The sequence below is a fragment of the Schistocerca americana genome, chromosome 3, assembly GCF_021461395.2.
Source record: "Schistocerca americana isolate TAMUIC-IGC-003095 chromosome 3, iqSchAmer2.1, whole genome shotgun sequence".
NCBI classification, from domain to species: domain Eukaryota; kingdom Metazoa; phylum Arthropoda; class Insecta; order Orthoptera; family Acrididae; genus Schistocerca; species Schistocerca americana.
In genome coordinates, this window is record NC_060121.1 from 164262661 (window position 1) to 164282505 (window position 19845).

General features: G+C 37.9%; 1 protein-coding gene across 2 annotated transcripts in view; it reads right to left on the reverse strand.

Moving 5' to 3' along the window:
- Positions 1-2729: 2729 nt before the first annotated feature.
- Positions 2730-19845, reverse strand: part of LOC124605473 (mismatch repair endonuclease PMS2) — a 153941-nt gene continuing 136825 nt past the window's right edge. Inside the window, exons 12-13 of one of the 2 annotated variants that reach the window (XM_047137181.1) lie at positions 14385-14534; positions 2730-3263 (exon numbers count right to left, since the gene is read on the reverse strand). In XM_047137181.1, the coding sequence (XP_046993137.1) occupies positions 3162-3263; positions 14385-14534 (252 nt within the window). In that variant the 3' untranslated portion in view covers positions 2730-3161. The remainder of the gene's footprint in view (positions 3264-14384; positions 14535-19845) is intronic. The other variant, XM_047137180.1, reaches the window with a different exon arrangement.

Consider the following 19845-nt stretch of genomic DNA (forward strand, 5'->3'; position numbering starts at 1 on the left):
CATTTAATACATGTACATTATTTTTAAAAGTGCTATCCAGCAAGAGAAAGTTTGAAATCGTAAATAGGAACATCTCATTTTCATTGTAGAATTGAATTTGATGGGAAAGAATACATCATATCACCACAAATGAAAAGACACAAAAAATATGCAAGAAAAGAAGCTTAAATGAACAAAATTTAACAGCCCCTTAGGATAAAACTTCAAAAAGAAGAATGGGAAATACTGGAAAAAGACTCTCCATCAGTGGATCATAAAGTGACTTATTTTATTGACACACTTTTCTACCATCTCAATATTACACGTCCAGTAATAAAAACTAACGACAAAACCACAAATAAAAACAAAAAAATGGATAACAAAAGGCATTTTGGTCTCTAGTAACAAGTAAAAATGATGCACAGAATATATAAAACTAGCATTGATGAAAACTTTAAAGAGTATTACCGAAAATATAATAGAATGTATGCTAAAGTACTGCAAGCAGCCAAAGTCTAGAAGCAAGAAAGTACATAAATAGTGCTGGTAATAAAAGCAAGGCTTGTTGGTCTATTATAAATACAAATTGCAAACCCTCCAACTCACAGGAACACAGCAAAATACAGTCCATGATCAGCAAAGAAGCTATAACTGAACAGAATAAAATCATAAATCTCTTCAATGACTATTTTGCCACAGTAGGCCAAAAACTAAAAGAAAAAACAAATAACAAAAGTTACAAGAACAAATGGAAAACATTTATTAATATAAATATAAAAACAGAGCTGTGTGGCAAATAAGTCACGTGTTTAGCAGTTTTCTCCATGTAGCTGTTTTGAAACATTCATTCATTCAATATCTGACTCAATCTCATGGCACGCACCTTGCCCTTCATTTCTTAAATACATTCCATCATAACCAGGCTGCATTATTAGTTAGAATGCAGGGCAATAGAAGAGGAAATTGAAATTGTTTACATCTATGGAGACAGTGGCAGGAATGCTGTAATTCATTATGCTTCAAGTTTTCCAAATGGTACAATCATGCACTTTTTTTGGATGGGTTATTTGATAGGTCTCCACTTACATTCACGAGAAAGGCACCATCAAAGAACATTTTCTGGAAGATAAATGAAACTGCAATATTAGCTGCAGTGAATCATAAACCCCACATTAGCACTTGGCAATTATATCATGAATAGGCAGACTACAGTTGCTGAATTTTGAAAGTTGAAAATATCATCTGTTTCATATTTCCCTCAGTTAGGAACTACATAGCAATGATTTCCAGAGCTGAGTAACAGTTTGCTAGTGGTTGCTTCAGTGAGTCCAAAGTGACTGCAATTTCTTGCCTCAGGTAGTCTTCTCCAGTGAGTCAACCTTCACAAACCACACTATGGTTAATCAACACAACACACATTATAAGAATGTGGAAAACCCACATTGGTTATGGCACACTGAACATCAGCATCCTTGGAATGTGAATGCTTGGTGTAGAATGACTTGTGACAAACTCATTGATCGATTCTTTATCGATGGCACCTTGAATGGTTATAAATATCAAACATATCCTTGTACTTGAGACAAATATTGTGGTTTCACTATTATGTTTGTCTCACACATTATTCTGCAGCAGCACGGGACGTATTAGATCACATGTATCATCATTCGTGAATCGGAATAGGTGGTCCAACGTGATTCAGTGTATCACCAGATTATACTGGAGACACTTATTGGTTGCATGGAATTATTTCATGTGTGAATAAATAAGTGCATCAAGGAATTATTCCATGTGTGAATAAATAAGTGCATCAAAGTGGGCAGCAACATTTTTGAGCATTTACTGTGAAATAATTCTTACAAACTAGCCACCCATTGGTGAGAGGCAAGAGAACACAACTCGAACAAGTTTTTCCACAATTGCTGAGCATGTATAGTTTTCTTTTTTTGATCCAATGCTTTTGAGAGATAATACTGATTTGGAACAAGATTTACATATTTTTTTCCCATCCAATCCAAATCTTCATTAAAATTGGGATGTTCCTATTTAAAATTTCAAAGTTGCCCCACACAGCACAACCTCGGGGTGGGTCAGGGGGTTTGGGGAAAACATTTGTATCGCCAGATAGCATTTTAAAAAATACTGAACAGATATTTTTCCATTTTTTTAATCCATTGCATGTTTTTTGAGATACTTCCTGTCTCAAATTAACAAAGTCATCCTACACATGAGTGTTAATGTAAGTATTGTTATTTACCAGACTTATGAAACAAAACAGCAAATTCCACAGCTTCCCATCGATTAACATCTTGACTGCCATGAGGCCACTGCTGGCCACAGCAGAGCATTACACCTGAACCATGTGCCTGTCTCCATCCAAAGTAGAGCTTCACCGCTGATGCCTTAGCATAGCCTGGCAGTGAAACATCAATCACTGTGCATGTGCCAGTCAGTGTGTTAAAGACCAATAATAATAATAATAACAATAATAATAATAATAATAATAAACAGAATGATTGGTAGTTCAACTTGAGCTTCACCCAATCTAAATTATAAATAGAGGAACAAAACCATAATCCATGCTGCAACTGTTTGACTAATGAGCAAGTGATGAAAATCATAATTGGCTTTTTTTCTTAATGATTTATTCCTTAGCTTACTTTTTTTTAGCTTCAAAGTTGTAAAAGGCAGAGTTCTAGTATGAAGTATCGTGTTACAAAGAAGTTTCACTAGAATTCTTATGCTGAATGAGCTCCTCTGTAATATTTCCTCTAGCACAAATAAGAAGTTGAGGAAACTGCATAGGGAAACAGAACAATATTTATTTTACAATCACATGTACATTTCATTATACAAAAGAGTAAAAACAAAACATATACAACATAAAATACCACACAGCTTAGTTATGGTATTTTGTATAAATATGTACACATTCAAACTAAACCGTGAATGTAAAAGCATAGGCCTACTAATTAAAAGAAAATCTTTTAAGGCACAATAGTCCTAACTGCTCCTCAGTTGCCTGTCTAATAAATATTCTTATCTACAAGTATCATAAACACCAACAACAAAACTGTTATAAAAATATGTAAATGGTTTCTACAAAAGAGTTTCTGTAATTTTTTTACATAATTTGTGTTGTTTGTACATTTTATAACATAATCAGCATAACAGCACTAAAATTATTTGCTAATTACTTTTATTCCTGAATCTGGTAGTTCATTTTTGAAGAAAATGCTGAAATTTACCAAGTGCCGCATAGTTGGACGTCCATGTGGGCAGTTCTGTAACAAGGGAGAAAAATATTTTTGAAAGACAGGTGATAATTAAATTCAATGTCTTTGTTCTACTGACATACAGAGTTCTACTAATGCAGTAACATAGTGGGAGACAAGATTTTTTTCTGAAGACTTCATCCTTGCTTCAAGGCACTACAGAGGAATCATGATGTACAAGTTCTGTGAAGAAAAGGTATTCAAAAATATTATGGCCTATGAAAAATACTTTAGTTATGATAAACAAAATTTTTACATATTTGGCAAAATTATTCACTAATCTTTACATTGATTGTAGGAACTCAGAAATACTCTTCTCTCATTCCAGCACTCTATTTTCATTCCACACATTTCCAGCAAATATTTTAGGCCCACAAGATGTAACAGAGCAAGATATAACCATCCTACTTGTTCTTCTGCCACTCCTGACATCGGTGTGTGTGTGTGTGTGTGTTGTGTGTGTGTGTGTGTAATATCTTATTTTGTGGAGACTGCATAAGAGACTGTTAGATAAAATAGTTAATTTCTTGATCAGACCTTATTTTATCACATTTGATTATCAACAATATGGTTCCTCAATAACAAACAATAATATTATGGTTGCTTTACCTAGAAATAATTTTCATAAAGAAATAGTCATAATTTGAAATTCTTCAAGAATACACGGGGATGAAATTTGCAGTGAGCTAATAGATGTTTGCTTGTCAACTGATATAGCTTGCTTAAAAGGCCTCATTTTGCTCTTTTCCATAAGCATTTTATTTTTTACAAAATCTTCCTATTTTAAAAATAATTCATAATCAAAAGTCTTGTATTCCAGAATGTGTGAATCATAAATAATGGTTATTTCCAACATTCATTACAATAGTTTTCTAACTCACATTTTTCTCATTTGAAAAGTGCCTATTATTGCTAGAAGAACTTGTTAATTTGCTAATTATCCAATTTGGAAAATTTCATTTTTTCAGTAACTTCTGGTGGGTTTCTGGAAACGCCCACAGTAGCAGATTTTAGATTCTATTTACATAAAATAGTACATATAATTTTGCACTTTTGCTACTACAGCTAAACACATTTCCATTTTGTTCATTATAATTTTGTACCCTCTAATTTTGCTCTCTTTTGTGTTAATATTTAATATGTAACACCAAATTTATATTTATATTTTTACATGCCTCTGTAAGTACACTTAGACAATGCTTCCATCAGTATGCAATAGTGAACCAAACTGTGAAGATCTCTGGGTCACCGTCAATGAGCTTGCATTAAGTAGCCAACTTGATAACATCTCTCCGTCAGAGTCATCAAAATGTACAATTATTTTGTAAGTTAGTCTGCAGCTAACTGGTAAATCATTAACAGCGTACTGATGGTACTGGAGTCTGTCCTCAGTGTGATATCAAAATGTACAGTTATGATGTTTAACCTGTTGTAACTGCGACCAGGACGGTCGCGGGGTAGCACCGACGGAAGGCGCAGCGGGACCCACAGAGAGGCCCGCGAACAACAACACAACGGAAAAGGACGGACACAGCCAACGTAGGACAGTACGAATACGACAAGACCGAACAACAGAGTCACAAGGAAACAAACACGTACACGAACCAGGAAGAAAGCAGTCTAGTGCAAGTGAGGTGTAAACCGACGTAAGCGAGATTAGACTGACTGGCTGAGCGAGTGACCGGCGACTTAAGTACGCTATCGGGGGCACTGCTATTGGCCGCTGGGACCATGTGTTCCACTGTGGCGCCCTCACACTAAAAGTGAGCCAGGAGGCGTGCGCCGCCACAGCTTACAGTGCAGCGACCTCTATGGGTCTTCGACGTCCATCACGTCTGGCGTGGATTCAAATTCCGCGGCGCGCGGTACCAGATAACCAATAATACAAATTTAACAGGTACTATGTGCAGTGACTCCATAACCAAATTAAATGCCAAGTTATGTGTCAATCGGAACTGGATAATAAAAGTGTGTAGTAAAACTGCTGCCACTAGGTCAAAACATCTGTATGTATGTTGCTGGCCCTGTGATGTAAGTACTATCTCAATTATTGAATACAAGGTGATCATCATCATTTTTCTGATGTCAATAAATGTGAAAGGATCACGATTTTCACAGCACTGTGTATGTCATTTAACAAACTGGTCACTAAACTAAATTATAGCAAGTAGACAGACACAGAAGTGCAGCAGCATTACTACCTATGCTAAGTCTAGGTCTGTAACATTAGAGAGACTGAGTTTCAGTTAGTAATTTTCCTCAGCACAGGCTGGTGTGATCACATCACATGCTTTTCTAAATATGAAGGCCTGTGTCTGATGGCTTAGTTTATGTTTAAATGTACTATTAAATGTGCCTGTTTGCTGCTCGATGCCTTCTCTATGTGATGAGTAGCAATCTATTCTAGCTATATCGTTTTTTTAGATAGCATTAGAGAAACACAAGTTTTTTACTCGTAATTACAGATAATATATATTTTTATAATGTGTTCCTGCACAAAAAAGAACTTCACATTATGTGCTATTGAAAGCTATACTATAGTAAGATGTTTCTTAGTAAATGTCTTTGCTAGAACATACTTCATATTGTCCTGTTGGTCTTCTCCTAATTGTCTTGGCAAAATGTTTGGAAAATCCCTTAATATGAGAAGAGCTACAGTACTTCTGTTGTTTGTGGTGTGTGTCTAACTGATGATCCTCATGGAGGAGAAGATACAACTAACTGTTTATGGAGACTTATCATGAATTCCATTCTGCTGTTTTCAATACTACATTGTTTTTTGTTTTTTATGCACAGAAGATATGTACTGAGGCATGCAACATTCAACAAACGGAAAAATCGTCTCTGATAATACTTTATCAGGATGCTACAGCCATTTGGTAATCCTACAATTGGGAATAACTCCCAAGTATATTGTTTTGTTGTAACCTAGACCAGCATCTACATCTACATCCATACTCAGCAAACCACCATGAAGCGCACTACAGAGAGTACATCTTGTTGTATCAGTTTTTAGGGTTCTTTCCTGTTCATTCATGTATAGAATGTGGGAAGACTGAATATCTGAATCCCCCTGTGCGTGCTGTAATTATTCTTATCTTGTCCTCATGATCCCTATGTAAGCAATACCTAGGGGGTGGTTGTATATTCCTAGCGTCATCATTTAAAGCAGATTCTTGAAACTTTTGTTAGCAGATTTTCTTGGGATAGCTTATGCCTATCTTCAAGATTCTGCCAGTTCAGTTTCTTCAGCATCACTGTAACACTCTCCCACGGGTCAAACAAACCTACGACCATTCGTCCTGCCCTCCTCTGTATACGTTCAATAGTCCCTGTTAGTACTATCTGGTATGGGTCTCACACATCTGAGCAATATTCTAGAATGGGCCGTACAAGGGATTTGTAAGCAATCTTGTTTGTAGACTGATTGCACTTCCCCAGTATTCTACCAATAAGCTGAGGTCTAGCGTCTGCTTTATCCACAGCTGAAACTATGTGATCATTCCATTTCATATCCTTACAAATTGTTACACCCAGGTTTTTGTATGAATTGGCCAATACCAATTGTGACTCACTGATATCATAATCAGAGAATACCACATTTTTTTCATTTTGTAAAATGCACAATTTTACATTTCTGAACATTTAAAGCAAGTTGCCAATATTCGCACCACTTTGAAATCTTATCAAGATCTGACTGAATATGCCGCTTCTTTCACACAGTACTTCATTATAGACAACTGCACCATCAGTAAAAAGTTTGACATTAGTATTAATACTGTCCACAAGGTCATTAATGCACAATATGAATAGCAAGGGTCACAGAACACCTCCCTGGGGCATGCTCGAAGTTACTTCTACATCTGACAATGACACTCCTAGATAACATGTTGTGACCTCCCACTAAAAAGTTCTAAATCCACCTGATACTCCATCTGTTCGAACTTTTAACAATGTAGGTGTGGTACTGAGTCAAATACTTTTCAGAAATCAAGAAGTACTACATCTATGTGACTGCCTTGATCCGAAGCTTTCAGTATGCCATGTGAGAAAAGTGTGAGTTGGGTTTCACATGATCAATGTTGGCAGAGAGAAGGTTATACTGTTTAAGACATCTCCTTATGTTTGAGATGCGAATGTTTTCTGAAATTTACAACAAATCTGTGTCAAGGCTATTGGACAGTAGTTTTGTGGATCACTTCTACTACCCTTCTCATAGACGGGTGTGACAACTACTGGGTTATTGTTCAAGGGATCTATGATAGACTATAATTAGAAGAGGGACTAACTCATATGAATTTTCAATATAGAATCTGATAGGGATTCCATTAGGCCCTGGAGCTTTGTTCAATTTTAACGATTTCAGCTGTTTATCAACACTGCTGACACTAATACTGATTTCACACACTTGGCAGTGGTATGAGGATTAAATTAGGGCAAGTCTCCTGGGTTTTCTTTGTAAAGGAACATTCTGAAATGGAGTTAAGCATTTCAGCTTTTGTTTTGCTCCCTCAATTTCAGTTCCTGTCCCATTTGATAGGGAATGGACACTAACTTTGGTGCCACAAACAGCTTTTACATACGACCAGAATTTCCTTGGGTTTTGTGAAAAGGCTTCATGCATTGGTCTATTGACAGCCGAACACATTTCATTAAGCATCCCTCTACACACAGTCCTAGGTTTTGTTTTACACCTATTATTCACTGATCTCGGTTTCTTTACAGTGACTGTATACCATGGAGGACATATATATCCAGTGCATGGTCAACCATTCTTCTAAACTTGAGCCGAAGTTCCTCTACATGCTGCTGCCCTGTGCTGAAAGTTTGAAGTTCCTCATTTAGATATGAAACGACTGATTTTTTTATCTGTTTTACTAAATGTATATATCTTTCTGCTTATTTTAGCTAACCATTGTACTTTGGTAATCTTTGTGGCCATAACCACATCATAATCATTGAAGCCATTTTCATTGTGGATGTCTTCAAAGAGGTCATCTCTATTTGTTGCCATTAGATTCGCTATATTTTCATCATGAGTTGGGTTCCGAACTATCTGTGCAAGATAGTTTTCAAAGAAGGCATTCAGTAATATTTCAAAGGATGTGTTATCAGGGCCACCACTAACAAAATTGTAATTTCTCCGAGTGATTGCTGGACGATTAAGGTCTGCACTGATTAGTATAATATGGTTGAGGAACTTATGTACAAGTGAACCAAGGCGTTATCTAAAGTTTTCAATTACATCACGAAACAAGTCTGGTGGGCAAAAGAAGGAGACAATTAGCACTTGATGCCCACCCCTGAAACTGAATCTTGCTCAAACAATCTCGCATGCAGCTTCAGTTTCTATCTTGGTGGGTTTGAATTTTGTGTCTCCTGCGACAAATACACCACTTCCATTTCCCTGTTAGCCTTTAAATATACACTTAAATTTTCCGCCAAAAATTTTAATCAGCTGTCTGTATCTTTTATTATGTGAGCTTCATTGCTTTTCAAGAGCACTTCAAACTCTGGCATTTTGTTGTGAATACTTCAGCAGTTAATCACTAATATTTTAATACTCTCACCTGAGGGAGGCATTTTTTTTCCCCAATATTGCACTGATAATTCTTTCCTATAGCTATCATTATCTACAATGGATGGAGGATCACCTGATCTAAAAAATCTTTGTGTGCACCCCACACGCATTCAGTTACCTGGGTAACAGCCTCTGATGTGTAGTGGACAACTGACCCATTTTGGGGGACCCTACAGTTCTTAACCCTAAGGCACTGAATGTACCTGGTGTCCTATCCTGTCCCTTACCGCCATTTCCCCAAGGGGTACCATCATTCGTTGTGCGTTTGAACTCCTAATGATTAATAGACACTAACCCTGTTGCATGGATGAGTAATGACAGTTCCCATACCGTCCGCAGAGGAGGCAAGGTTCACAGGAGACAATAGTCTTTAAGTACCTTTGGTACCAATATCACAGGTACATTGACTTTCGAGAGCTCTTCCAACACACCGATCTGCAGCAGTTGCCAATCTTTTGACAGTAGTAAGGGTAATTTTGAGCTGCTTATGAACATCAGTCAACTCATCCTGTGCTTGCGAAAGCATTCACAGTGGGGCTGCATTTTGGCTGGAGCAATGTATTACAGCACATAGGACAAATAACTTTAAACTAAGCCTGCTGATTATATTTTATATTTGTTGAGTTAAAAAAAATTATTAATTCCCTATACAAACTGAAGCAAATACACCAAATGAGATTCCTATTTAAGGCAACAGAAAAACCTGTGGCAAAAATTACTAATTTTCTAAAACTTTCTGAGGTTAACTATAGCTATTATCAAACTCAGAAATAGAGTTAATTTACAGTATATGTGTGTGTAATATATTCACCTCTTTAAGATAAAACTAGATGTAACACAATATGTTAGTTAGAATATCTGCTACAGTAACTAAATCACAAACACCAATTTACTATGAATTAGACAATGCGCATAACAAAGGTAACTTCCAAAAAATCTCAAAAATGCACATTTAATTGCATCAATATACAATGAAATTCAGGGTGATCTATTATTTGGGAGTAACTGTGAATCACAAACCCTGATTTGTTATGATATAAAGTTGTCCAAAACCCAGTAGCTTTTGAAAATATAGTTTTATAAGTGCCAAAAATTCTCAAAAATAACTTATTTCTCATGTAATTATCCAATGAAATTAGAGAATGATTGTTTTGAATGAACACAGGCCTACTGTTCTCAAAAATTTTAAAAGAGCACAAATAAGTTTAAGTTTGCAACTCACGATAAAAGTAGGAGTTTACCGCGGCACTTGCAAATGTTCGAAATTTCATGATACAAATGGGTACTCATACAACCAATGAAAAATTATGCAGAAGTGATGTGAACAGTAAAATATGTGAATCTAAAATTCCAAATCGGCACACAAATTCTGCACACATGGTCTCACACAAAGTAAAATGCTTGTTTCTGGACACTATTACATTTTCTCCCTTCTGCACAGTTTTTATTTTTTCATGAATCCCGGAAAGTCCTTTGTGTCTTGCCACACTGGGGTGGTAACATCATTATCCTTGCTTGTTAGTTTCTCTGTCAAATCTGGACTATTCTTTCAATTGTCAATGCAAATACAGAAACCTTTTTCTACCAAATCACACACAGGCACCAAAACAATTCATATATATTTGTAAGAGCTTGTACATAATCCATAAAATTTAATGTCAAATCCACTGCATTTCGAAGAAATAAACTGGATGTATAATAGGCATTTTTGCCACGGTAATATACATTTGTCAATAGTAATCTCCCTGTGTGACACGTAAACTCATCTGAATTTATATCTCAGATGCTCCATAATAATTGGTTTTACTGTGAAGAGATTTCTACACATTTTCCCAAAAGCTTGGTAAACTTAGTTGCTTCAGCAACTTACAATAGACTGCTGATAGAAAGGTAGCAAGTTCCTTAATACAAGCCACACTCATGAGTAATTGGGTTAGCTCCTACGTTGGATGAGAACACCTTTGCCACCACAGCTTGGTGAGACAATTTGCCAAGATGTGAATGGAGTTCACCAGACCTTTTACTGGCTGTAGGAATGACAGTAGAGTGCACAAAGCATAAAAAACTGCTATTATAAGGTTTGATTGAGGCCAGATTATGTGCAACTGACTCATGAGACATTCCCATTTACAGTATCATACAATATTGAATTTTTCGTGTCACCAAGCCAATGGGGTTCCACGAGTCTCTCAATTCAGGGTGAATTGCTGTTTCTGTGGTTAAACACCATGAGCAACATTTTGGTATTTGACATCACCATTATACTGCAACTGCACACTGAAACAGTAGACACATGGGCTATAGAGCACCAAATTTCAAAATGATACAATGCTTGACAACAGCATCCATGACACGCAGAATCACGCCCAGGGGCTACAGAGGCCGCCTCCACATGTGTGCACCACTGGTGATCACCAGTCCAGAGTAGATAGATCAACATGCTTACAGGTATGAAGGAGGACAATACATCACCAGATTTCTTCCAAACTGTCTCAGAATGGTTTGAGGAATACATTATGGGCATGACGATACTTGTGTGGCTCACCAGCCACCTGATCTCTGTCATATTCAGCGCATCACCACAAGTTGTGGGCAGCAGTTGAACAATTATTAATCAGGACAAATACGTCAACATTTTTGCTATAGGAGTCCATGCCACAAGTGTCACCAGGGTCATCGGGGTGAAAGATATACACTACAGGTAGGTGTGTGTAATACAACTCTGCATTACTGAGTTTAGAGCTGTACACGTTGCTATCAGCTTGAGTTGCCTTTTCTCTGTTGATAAAATGTAGCTGATTTTCTGTTTCATGATCACCTATCTTGATATCTGCTATTCTGGTGTCATACGATAACTGAAATGAGGAGTAGTACTGCGATCTGCCACAGTGAAGCAAGTTTGGAGATCATCTGCCACAGTGAAGCAAGTTTGGAGATCAGAACTCACTATATTAACCTTTCCTGTGTCAATCCCTATTTTGGTACCAATGTGATCAGTGGGTGACTGGACAGAAAACTTACATCCACTTATTCACTTTACACTAAGCAAAAACTTCTAAGAGCTTTGTCAGACTGGTAGATAGAATTTTAGTTTAAAATTCATTGAACACTTGTGACAATGCTCGCGTTATATTCATTTTGACTTTGTTTATTAGCATTTTGGATTCTTTTTAATCTATGATGGCGATGTATTTCCTTTTATGATTTGCACCATGGCTATTGAATCACGACAAGTCTTTCTCACTTCACAATCATGCTAAATACAGCCATCAAGAATCCACATTTTCAGTTCCAGAGACAACTGCTGTTGCCTGCTTATGTTATCTTCAATCTGTTTCTGTCATACCCGCAGTCACTAACGTAATAACAGCCTTACGGTCAGTTTCCCTCCTCCATATTACTTGAAATGAAAAATTCAAGTCTGTCACAAGAAGGACTAAGACTTATTTTCATGAGTTGGTTAAGTAACTGCTAAATTTTTTTATAAAATATTTATAAATATTATAATTTTTTTATAAACCTAGTACAAATCTCCAAAATCCTGTTCCTGTCACTTGTGACTCTCCCAGTCTGTTGCTGGTAAGTTGTAATCTCCACTTGCCTGAGAGGACGACGGTTCAATCACGTCTCCAGCCATCCTGATTTAGGTTTTCCGTGATTTCCCTAAATGCCGGGACGGTTCCTTTGAAAGGGCACAGCCGATTTCCTTCCCAATCCTTCCCTAACCCGAGCTTGCGCTCCGTCTCTAATGACCTCATTGTCGACGGGACGTTAAACACTAACCACCACCATCTCCACTTGCCACCATAGTACTCGTATTAACACAATTTTCACACAACAGTCTCCAAGTTTTCCCTAGAGTGTTTTATCATTTCAGCTTCTATGGGAGTGTGTCTGTGAAATAGTCTACTTACCATGGCAATTATAAAATAACAGTAGGGGTAAAGGTAGTGGAACACCACATAACTGAAGTGTTGAATTGCTGACAGGCACATGAACAGGACAATGCTACTGAACTTTCAAACAAATTTTTCATCAGAGATTATAGAATACACACAAACCTGCACACTAGATTGTCCCAGCTGACTGCAATATGCCAGCATTGCAACTTGATTGGGTTGAAGTGTACAAGGTGGAGTGAGTGAGCGGTAAAAGGAAGTGGAGAGCATTTGATTACTAATTGTGCCCTTCTGGCAATGTGTACAAAACAATGTAATGAAGAATTCGCTAACAGAATTCAGACCCATAACACTAGAAACTCCTAGAATCAGAGGCTTTAGAGAAACCTATATCCAGTAAAACAACTGCTCTGATGGTATGCAACTTGCAGTAATGTACGCAGCATATGTGGGCAATAAAGGTGTGTAATGGATGGGTGGAGGGGGTGGGAAGGGGGGGGGGGGGAAGTAGGGGGGCGGGGTTAAGCACCTGAAAACAACAGAGTGGAAACAAACAAATTTTCAGGCAATCACCCAACCTGTGACTAAGAGCAAATTTATGTTGTCAGAGTAAGAAGGGAAACAGTCAGTGATGATTCCACTTGCTTATTGTCTGTGTTTTTTATTTTCTTCTTCTTCTTCTTCTCCTCCTCCTCCTCCTCTTTTTTTGCCTTATATGCCTGTTGTGAGTGCTGCACTATATGGAAAATCAGCTCACAGTACTGGATGCAAACAAAGGCAGAATATGCAACCAGTATATTTACTAGAATACCAGGAGAAAACATTATGGGACTGTACAAGTCATAGAGAGTGAATAATAAAAGCACAACAAAGGGATCATGAGTATTTTGTATGTGATGGTTGATGTCGCTGGTTAGAGAAAGATGTACGCATTAGTTATCCTAGAACCAGACGGCAGCAACAGAGGGCTAATGCTTACAACACCATACTACCTACTGCATATAGCAAAGGGTTCAGATCGGAACCACATTTGCACTGGAGTAACTACCAGCATTTATCATTGGGGGGCAGGGGGAGGTGGAGGGGGGGGGGGGGGGCAATGGTGTAGGGTGTCGATCTCTGACATGAGTGGCTTTTTCATGGCTACTAATGGTGGCCATATGCCACTATGAGCCTGCACAAATATGTAATGTCAGTGACAGTCCATGACTGACTGCAACACGAATGAATGAAGTATGCACCTTCATTCCATTTGTGTGACTATACATATAATCTGCCCACTGTGTGCACAAATTTTGTGTTCAGCTATGGTTTCATGGAGTTCATTTTCTGTTTCTCTTTGTACATGAAGACTGCTTGTAGAATTTTTGTAAACACACAAATAAAAACTGTTTTCTCCCTTAAAGAAAAGAATAAAACAGTAGAGTAACACAATACAAGCAGAAGAAAGTAAGAAGTAATAGTATTTGCAATCAACAAATCTCCAATAAGTAGGTTATGAAACCTCATATGAGACATTTCCTGAAAAGTAAATTGATTCACTGTAAATTATGCAGCAATGCTGTAATGTGTTCATTAAGCAAACATACTAATATTATTTGAGATAAAAAAGAAAGATGACACACAAATAAATGCAACAAGGGAACTTACCCAGGGGCTGTCCATCTCACCCATATGATCAACAATTCTTCGCATTTCTGCCAGACTAAGATCTGTTCCAATCATAACGGCCTTACGACATGCTCGTGATGCAAACATTGCCCGTACACGAGTTGGTCGACACATTACATGGGGTGCACCCTGAGAGAAAAACATACGTCTCAGTCAACAGCTTTAAGTTGTTGTGAAATAATTACAATAGTAATGGTAATAATATAATAATAATAATAATAATAATAATAAGAAGAAGAAGAAGAAGAAGAAGAAGAACTATGGAGGTGAAACATCAGGAAACAAAATATGGAACACACATTTTATGTAAGAATTAACGCACTCAGAGTAAATGTTCTTTCCACATGTCCTCAAGGAAATGGACCTCAACCTTGTCCACTAGATCAAAAAACTTAAAACTAATTTTAATACCTTGAAAATGATTACCAAGACGTGAATATGTACAGACTAAAGAACTAATATAATTACTGGGTAACTGCTACCAAGTATCATCAAAAGGGGGAGAAAAAAGGGATGTTGCCATGTTAACTTATGGTGACAATATTACTGCACTTTAGATGTTCAGAAGTCTAATAGTGCATAACACTTCATTATTCCATATTACTAATAGTATAAACTTGAATTGGTTCTGCAGACAATCCACTGATGAATAGAAAGACCTGACACCAATAAATCTTACAAGCTTCTCTTAAACTGTATATTATTTTACAAGCTGCTAAGCACATTTGTCAGAAGATATTGCAAATGTGTGTTCCTGAACAACGGGCACCTGTTTGGATCAAAGTGCCTTAGAGTCTTTATATACAGTTATTCATATTTCTAGTTCTCATGCTAACCGGCATGAGTTCCGAAAAAAGTGATCACGTAAAATCTAACTAGTGTTTTTCTCACGTAACATCCTTCAAGCTACAGATCAAGGCAGTAAAGCACATGTCTGTCGAATTTCATGACTTCCAGAAAACATCTGACTCAGTACCACATAAACACTTATTAACGAAAGTGGGATCAAATGCGGTATCAAAGGAAATTTGTGGCTGAACAGAAGAATTCTTGGCAGGGAGGACACGTCATATTGTCTTGGATGGAAAGTCATCAACAGATATAGAAGCAATTTCAGGCATGCCCCAGGAAAGTGTATTGGGATCCTTGCTGTTCATGTTGTATATTAATAATCTAGCAGACAACGTTAATAGTAACTACAGATTTTTTCCTGATGAAGCAGTTATGCATATGAAGTGCTATATGAAAACAGCTGCACTGATATTCAACCAGATATTGATAAGGTTTCAAAGTCATGCAAATATTGGCAACTTGCTTCAAATTTTCAGAAAATGAAAACAGTGTATTTCACAAAATTTAGAAACACTTTGTCCCACAGCTAAAATATCAATGTTTCAATTAGAATCAGTCAACTCATACAAATATCTGGGTGTAACAGTCTGTAGGAATATGAAATGGAATTAACACACAGACTCAATGATAAATAAAGCAAGTGGTTCACTTCACTACTATGACACTGGGGACATGCAGTCAGTATACAAATGATATTGTTTACAAAACACTTGTGCATACCATCCTTGGAAACTGATCAGGTGTGTGGAACCTATACCAAATACAACAGTCACAGAAATGCTGAAAAACTTAAAATGGTAGATGCTTAAATTGATATGCCAACAAACTCACAAAAGCTTACTTATGAAGTTTGAGAAACCAGTTTTTAATGAAAAATATACTGTAGCCCCCTATGTATCACTCCTTTACGGACCCTGAGGACAAAGTCAGATTAATTGGACCATACCAAGATGACTTTATTTTCATCATTTGGAGTTTGAGAACTTGAAGTTGTGATGTCAAAGGCCTCTTATGGGTAACAGGACCCTAGCAACAGAGATTTTTCTTTTTCTTCTACAATTCTTTTGCAGCAATCTGGTACAGAAGATCATGTCAATTGTACATCTGGAGGAGTAAAACCAAAAACAAGATTTAAGAAGTATGTCTTTTCAGATTGTCATGTGCTTGTTCAACAGAATTGTAACCAATATTTTTCCAATGATGGAAGAAAAAGATATGTCACGACAATTGTCACAGATGTAGCAATTAGGTTTTCTTTAAAAAAGATGGTGACTATAATATTGTTTTCCAGGTCTCAGTTAGAAGGTGAAGGGAGAAGGTACTGACCCTGAAGGATATTTATCAAGTTTATAAGTTCTAGAGGTGGCCTGGGATCCTTTCTCAGTTTCAGGCCTTTAAGTGCTCTTTGTTGAACTCTGTAAAGGTAGCTCTGGTAAGGTTATCGGTACATTTCTACAACAGAGTTCAACAGCTGCCTTTATTGACAGACATCATCTTATTCAGCTCATCATGTCTCCCATGCTATCTCCTCCTTTGGCACCAGTAAACCTATTAAACAGCCAGCAATCAGCTCTCTTCTGATCACCCAGTATTACCTTGGCCTTCAAAAGCTCAACCACATCCTCCACCAGGGCTTCAACTATCTCATATCCTATACCGAGATGAGGGCTATCCAACCCAAAATCCTACCAACACTGCCCCAAAGTAGTGTTCGGCTGCCCATTCTACCAACAGAATACCCTTATCCATCCCTGTTCCAATCCTACTCCCAATACTGCACTCCATTGGTCATTCCCTTATGGTCGGTCCAGGTGCGAAAACTGTCCCGTACACCAACACACCACCTCCTGCTGCACTTCAGCCACAGGCATTTCCCACCCAATAAAAGGCAGTGCCACATGTGAAAGCAGGCATGTTATATATCAGCTATGCTGCAATTACTCTACAACATTACATGTGGACATAACAAGTAAGAACTGTCTACCGGCATAAATGGTCACTGCCAAACTGTGACAAACCACAAACTTGACCATCCAGTTGCCGAACATGCAGCACAACACACATGTCTTCAACAGCTGCTTCACTGCCCAGGCCATTTGGGTACTTCCTTCCAGCACAAGTTTCTCTCAACTACGAAAATGGGAACTGTCTCTCCAATACATACTTCACACTCAAAATCCACCAAGCCTAAACCTCTACTTATCTGTTCCCACTGCCTCATCTTTCCTTCTCCCTTCTCTTTTCTGTCCATACCACTTCTCCTCCATTCAAATCATGTACTGCCTTCTCCCACTACTGTTTCTCAGTCTCCCCCGTCATGAGCATTCTCCCCCCCCCCCCCTCTCACCTCCCCTTTCAATGCCTCTCCCCTCCCTATCTTGCTTGTTATCTTCACCTTTTTCTCCTTCCCCCGCCCCCTCCCCCACCCGTCATCCTCTTCCTACATCTCTTTTTGTTGTATCGTCTGTACTTTTATTGTTTTGTTGTGCAGCCACAAAGTCATATGTCCAAAGTCCTGTCTCTTTTCTGGTAATCCCTCCTTGTGTTCTTACCCACCCCTCCCCACCTCCATCACCTCAAGTAACTGCTTTCAACAATTCAACAATCGAGTATCAACAATTAGTCTTGTTGTGGTCTCACGACGGGAGGGGGGGGGGGGGGCGGGGGGAGGGAGAGAGGGAGGGGGAGGGAGAGAGGGAGAGAGAGGGAGAGAATGTGCATGTGTGTGTGGGGGAGGGGGGGCGGCAGCACTGCTGATAAAAGAACTTGTGCTCGAAAGCTAGTGTGAATGCTGTATTCCATTATGCATTGATCCACTGTATGCAAGTGGTTGCCTTTCTATTATTTTACATTTTGATACACCCAGGAATTTACATTATTGTTATAAATGCCTTATTTATTTATGCAAGTCCAGCTTTAAAAATTATAGAACAACTTAACAAATATAGAATATGTAAAAATAACAACTAAAATTTCATAAAAACATGGGAATAAGTATCACATTACCTTAATGAAGACAATTGGAAAGTAATGAAAAACACAGAAAGCATAACTAACTAAAAACATCTCATAAAAACTGCTGACTAAACATACTACTGGAAAATGAAAGATGAACATGTTGAGACAATTAAGATTTATTATTAAAATATGCAGATTACAGAATATAGTAAAAATCACTGCTATGGACGGATTCTCTTGGCCAACAATTTCAGTATGCTAAGCAGTAATGCAATAACGCAAAGATGTATCACATGCACCTTCAGAAACGTTCTCCTATACTTCCATTTGTTCAAATGGCTCTGAGCACTATGGGACTCAACTGCTGTGGTCATAAGTTCCCTACTTCCATTTGTTCAAATGGCTCTGAGCACTATGGGACTCAACTGCTGTGGTCATAAGTCCCCTACTTCCATTTGTTGCCAGTATAGTTTACAGCAATAATCTATAGTGACTGCTTCCATCAAATGAAACACAATTTGATTTTTTCCGTATCTTGCAAGGCTGTCCTTCAAAATAAGATTTATATAACATGATGTATGAATGAATGAAATAGTCAGGGGACAGTGTTATCAATGCAGATTAAACCTGACACTGTCTCATCATGCCCCACAGTGAACTCAATAATGAACTGGTCTGGTGAACAAGATGACTTGAGGGTAACATCTTGGAAAGTTGACTGGGTATGAAATGAGAAGTGTTTGTGTGGTCCCTGTCCCATTGTGAGAGATCATCTTTCTGACACTATGGGAATGACATTAAAATGAGCTGGGTAATGCTCTCAGCATATACTATGCCCTTCAGTCTACCCTCAGCAAACATCAGTGGTACAGTCACTGTAGATGATTCCTCCCTCAGTCCCCACCATGATGCCTGCAGTTAGTTCTGTATGTTACAGTTTACACACTTAAGTGCTCATCACTCTAATGATGGATACTGCAATCACAACTGACCATTGCTAATCACAAGGCAGAATTTTTCTTACCACAAAAACCAACTATGTGGAATTTATCCATCAGGCTGCGACTTTTGCTAGACCATAGTAGGTGGGCAGCCAGGTAATGATGAGTGATACGAAGCTTTACAGGTAGAACTGTTGCTCCTAGTCTAGCTTCTTGAGAACAGTCCCAGATAGGTCTTGCTGATACTCTCGGTAGAACACTTATACTAATTTGCACTGTAGTCATTGTGCAATCACTAATGACAGCTAGTTTTTTCTGACGGTCCAGGCACACTGCCATCCAAAATGAGGGCAATGAGAATCTGTACCTTCCTTGGATTACTTGCACGAATACAGACACCTAACTCATGTCTGACTTGTGAGGTAGCTGTTCAAAAGAACTATCTAGTCTCCCAAAGGTCCATAATCCATTATTCAGGTCATTGCTTGCTTCACAGTCATTAACAGCATTCTAACAGGTCTGTAACATTTAGTAAGCTAGTGTGATGTTCAAAACAACAGACCACTAAGCCAGCAAGTAAAGTCTCATGGCATGAATGGCTGGGAGACACTGAAGGGCACATCATGAAGTATGAGAGCTAGATTAGATTAGATTAGATTAGATTAATACTAGTTCCATGGATCATGAAT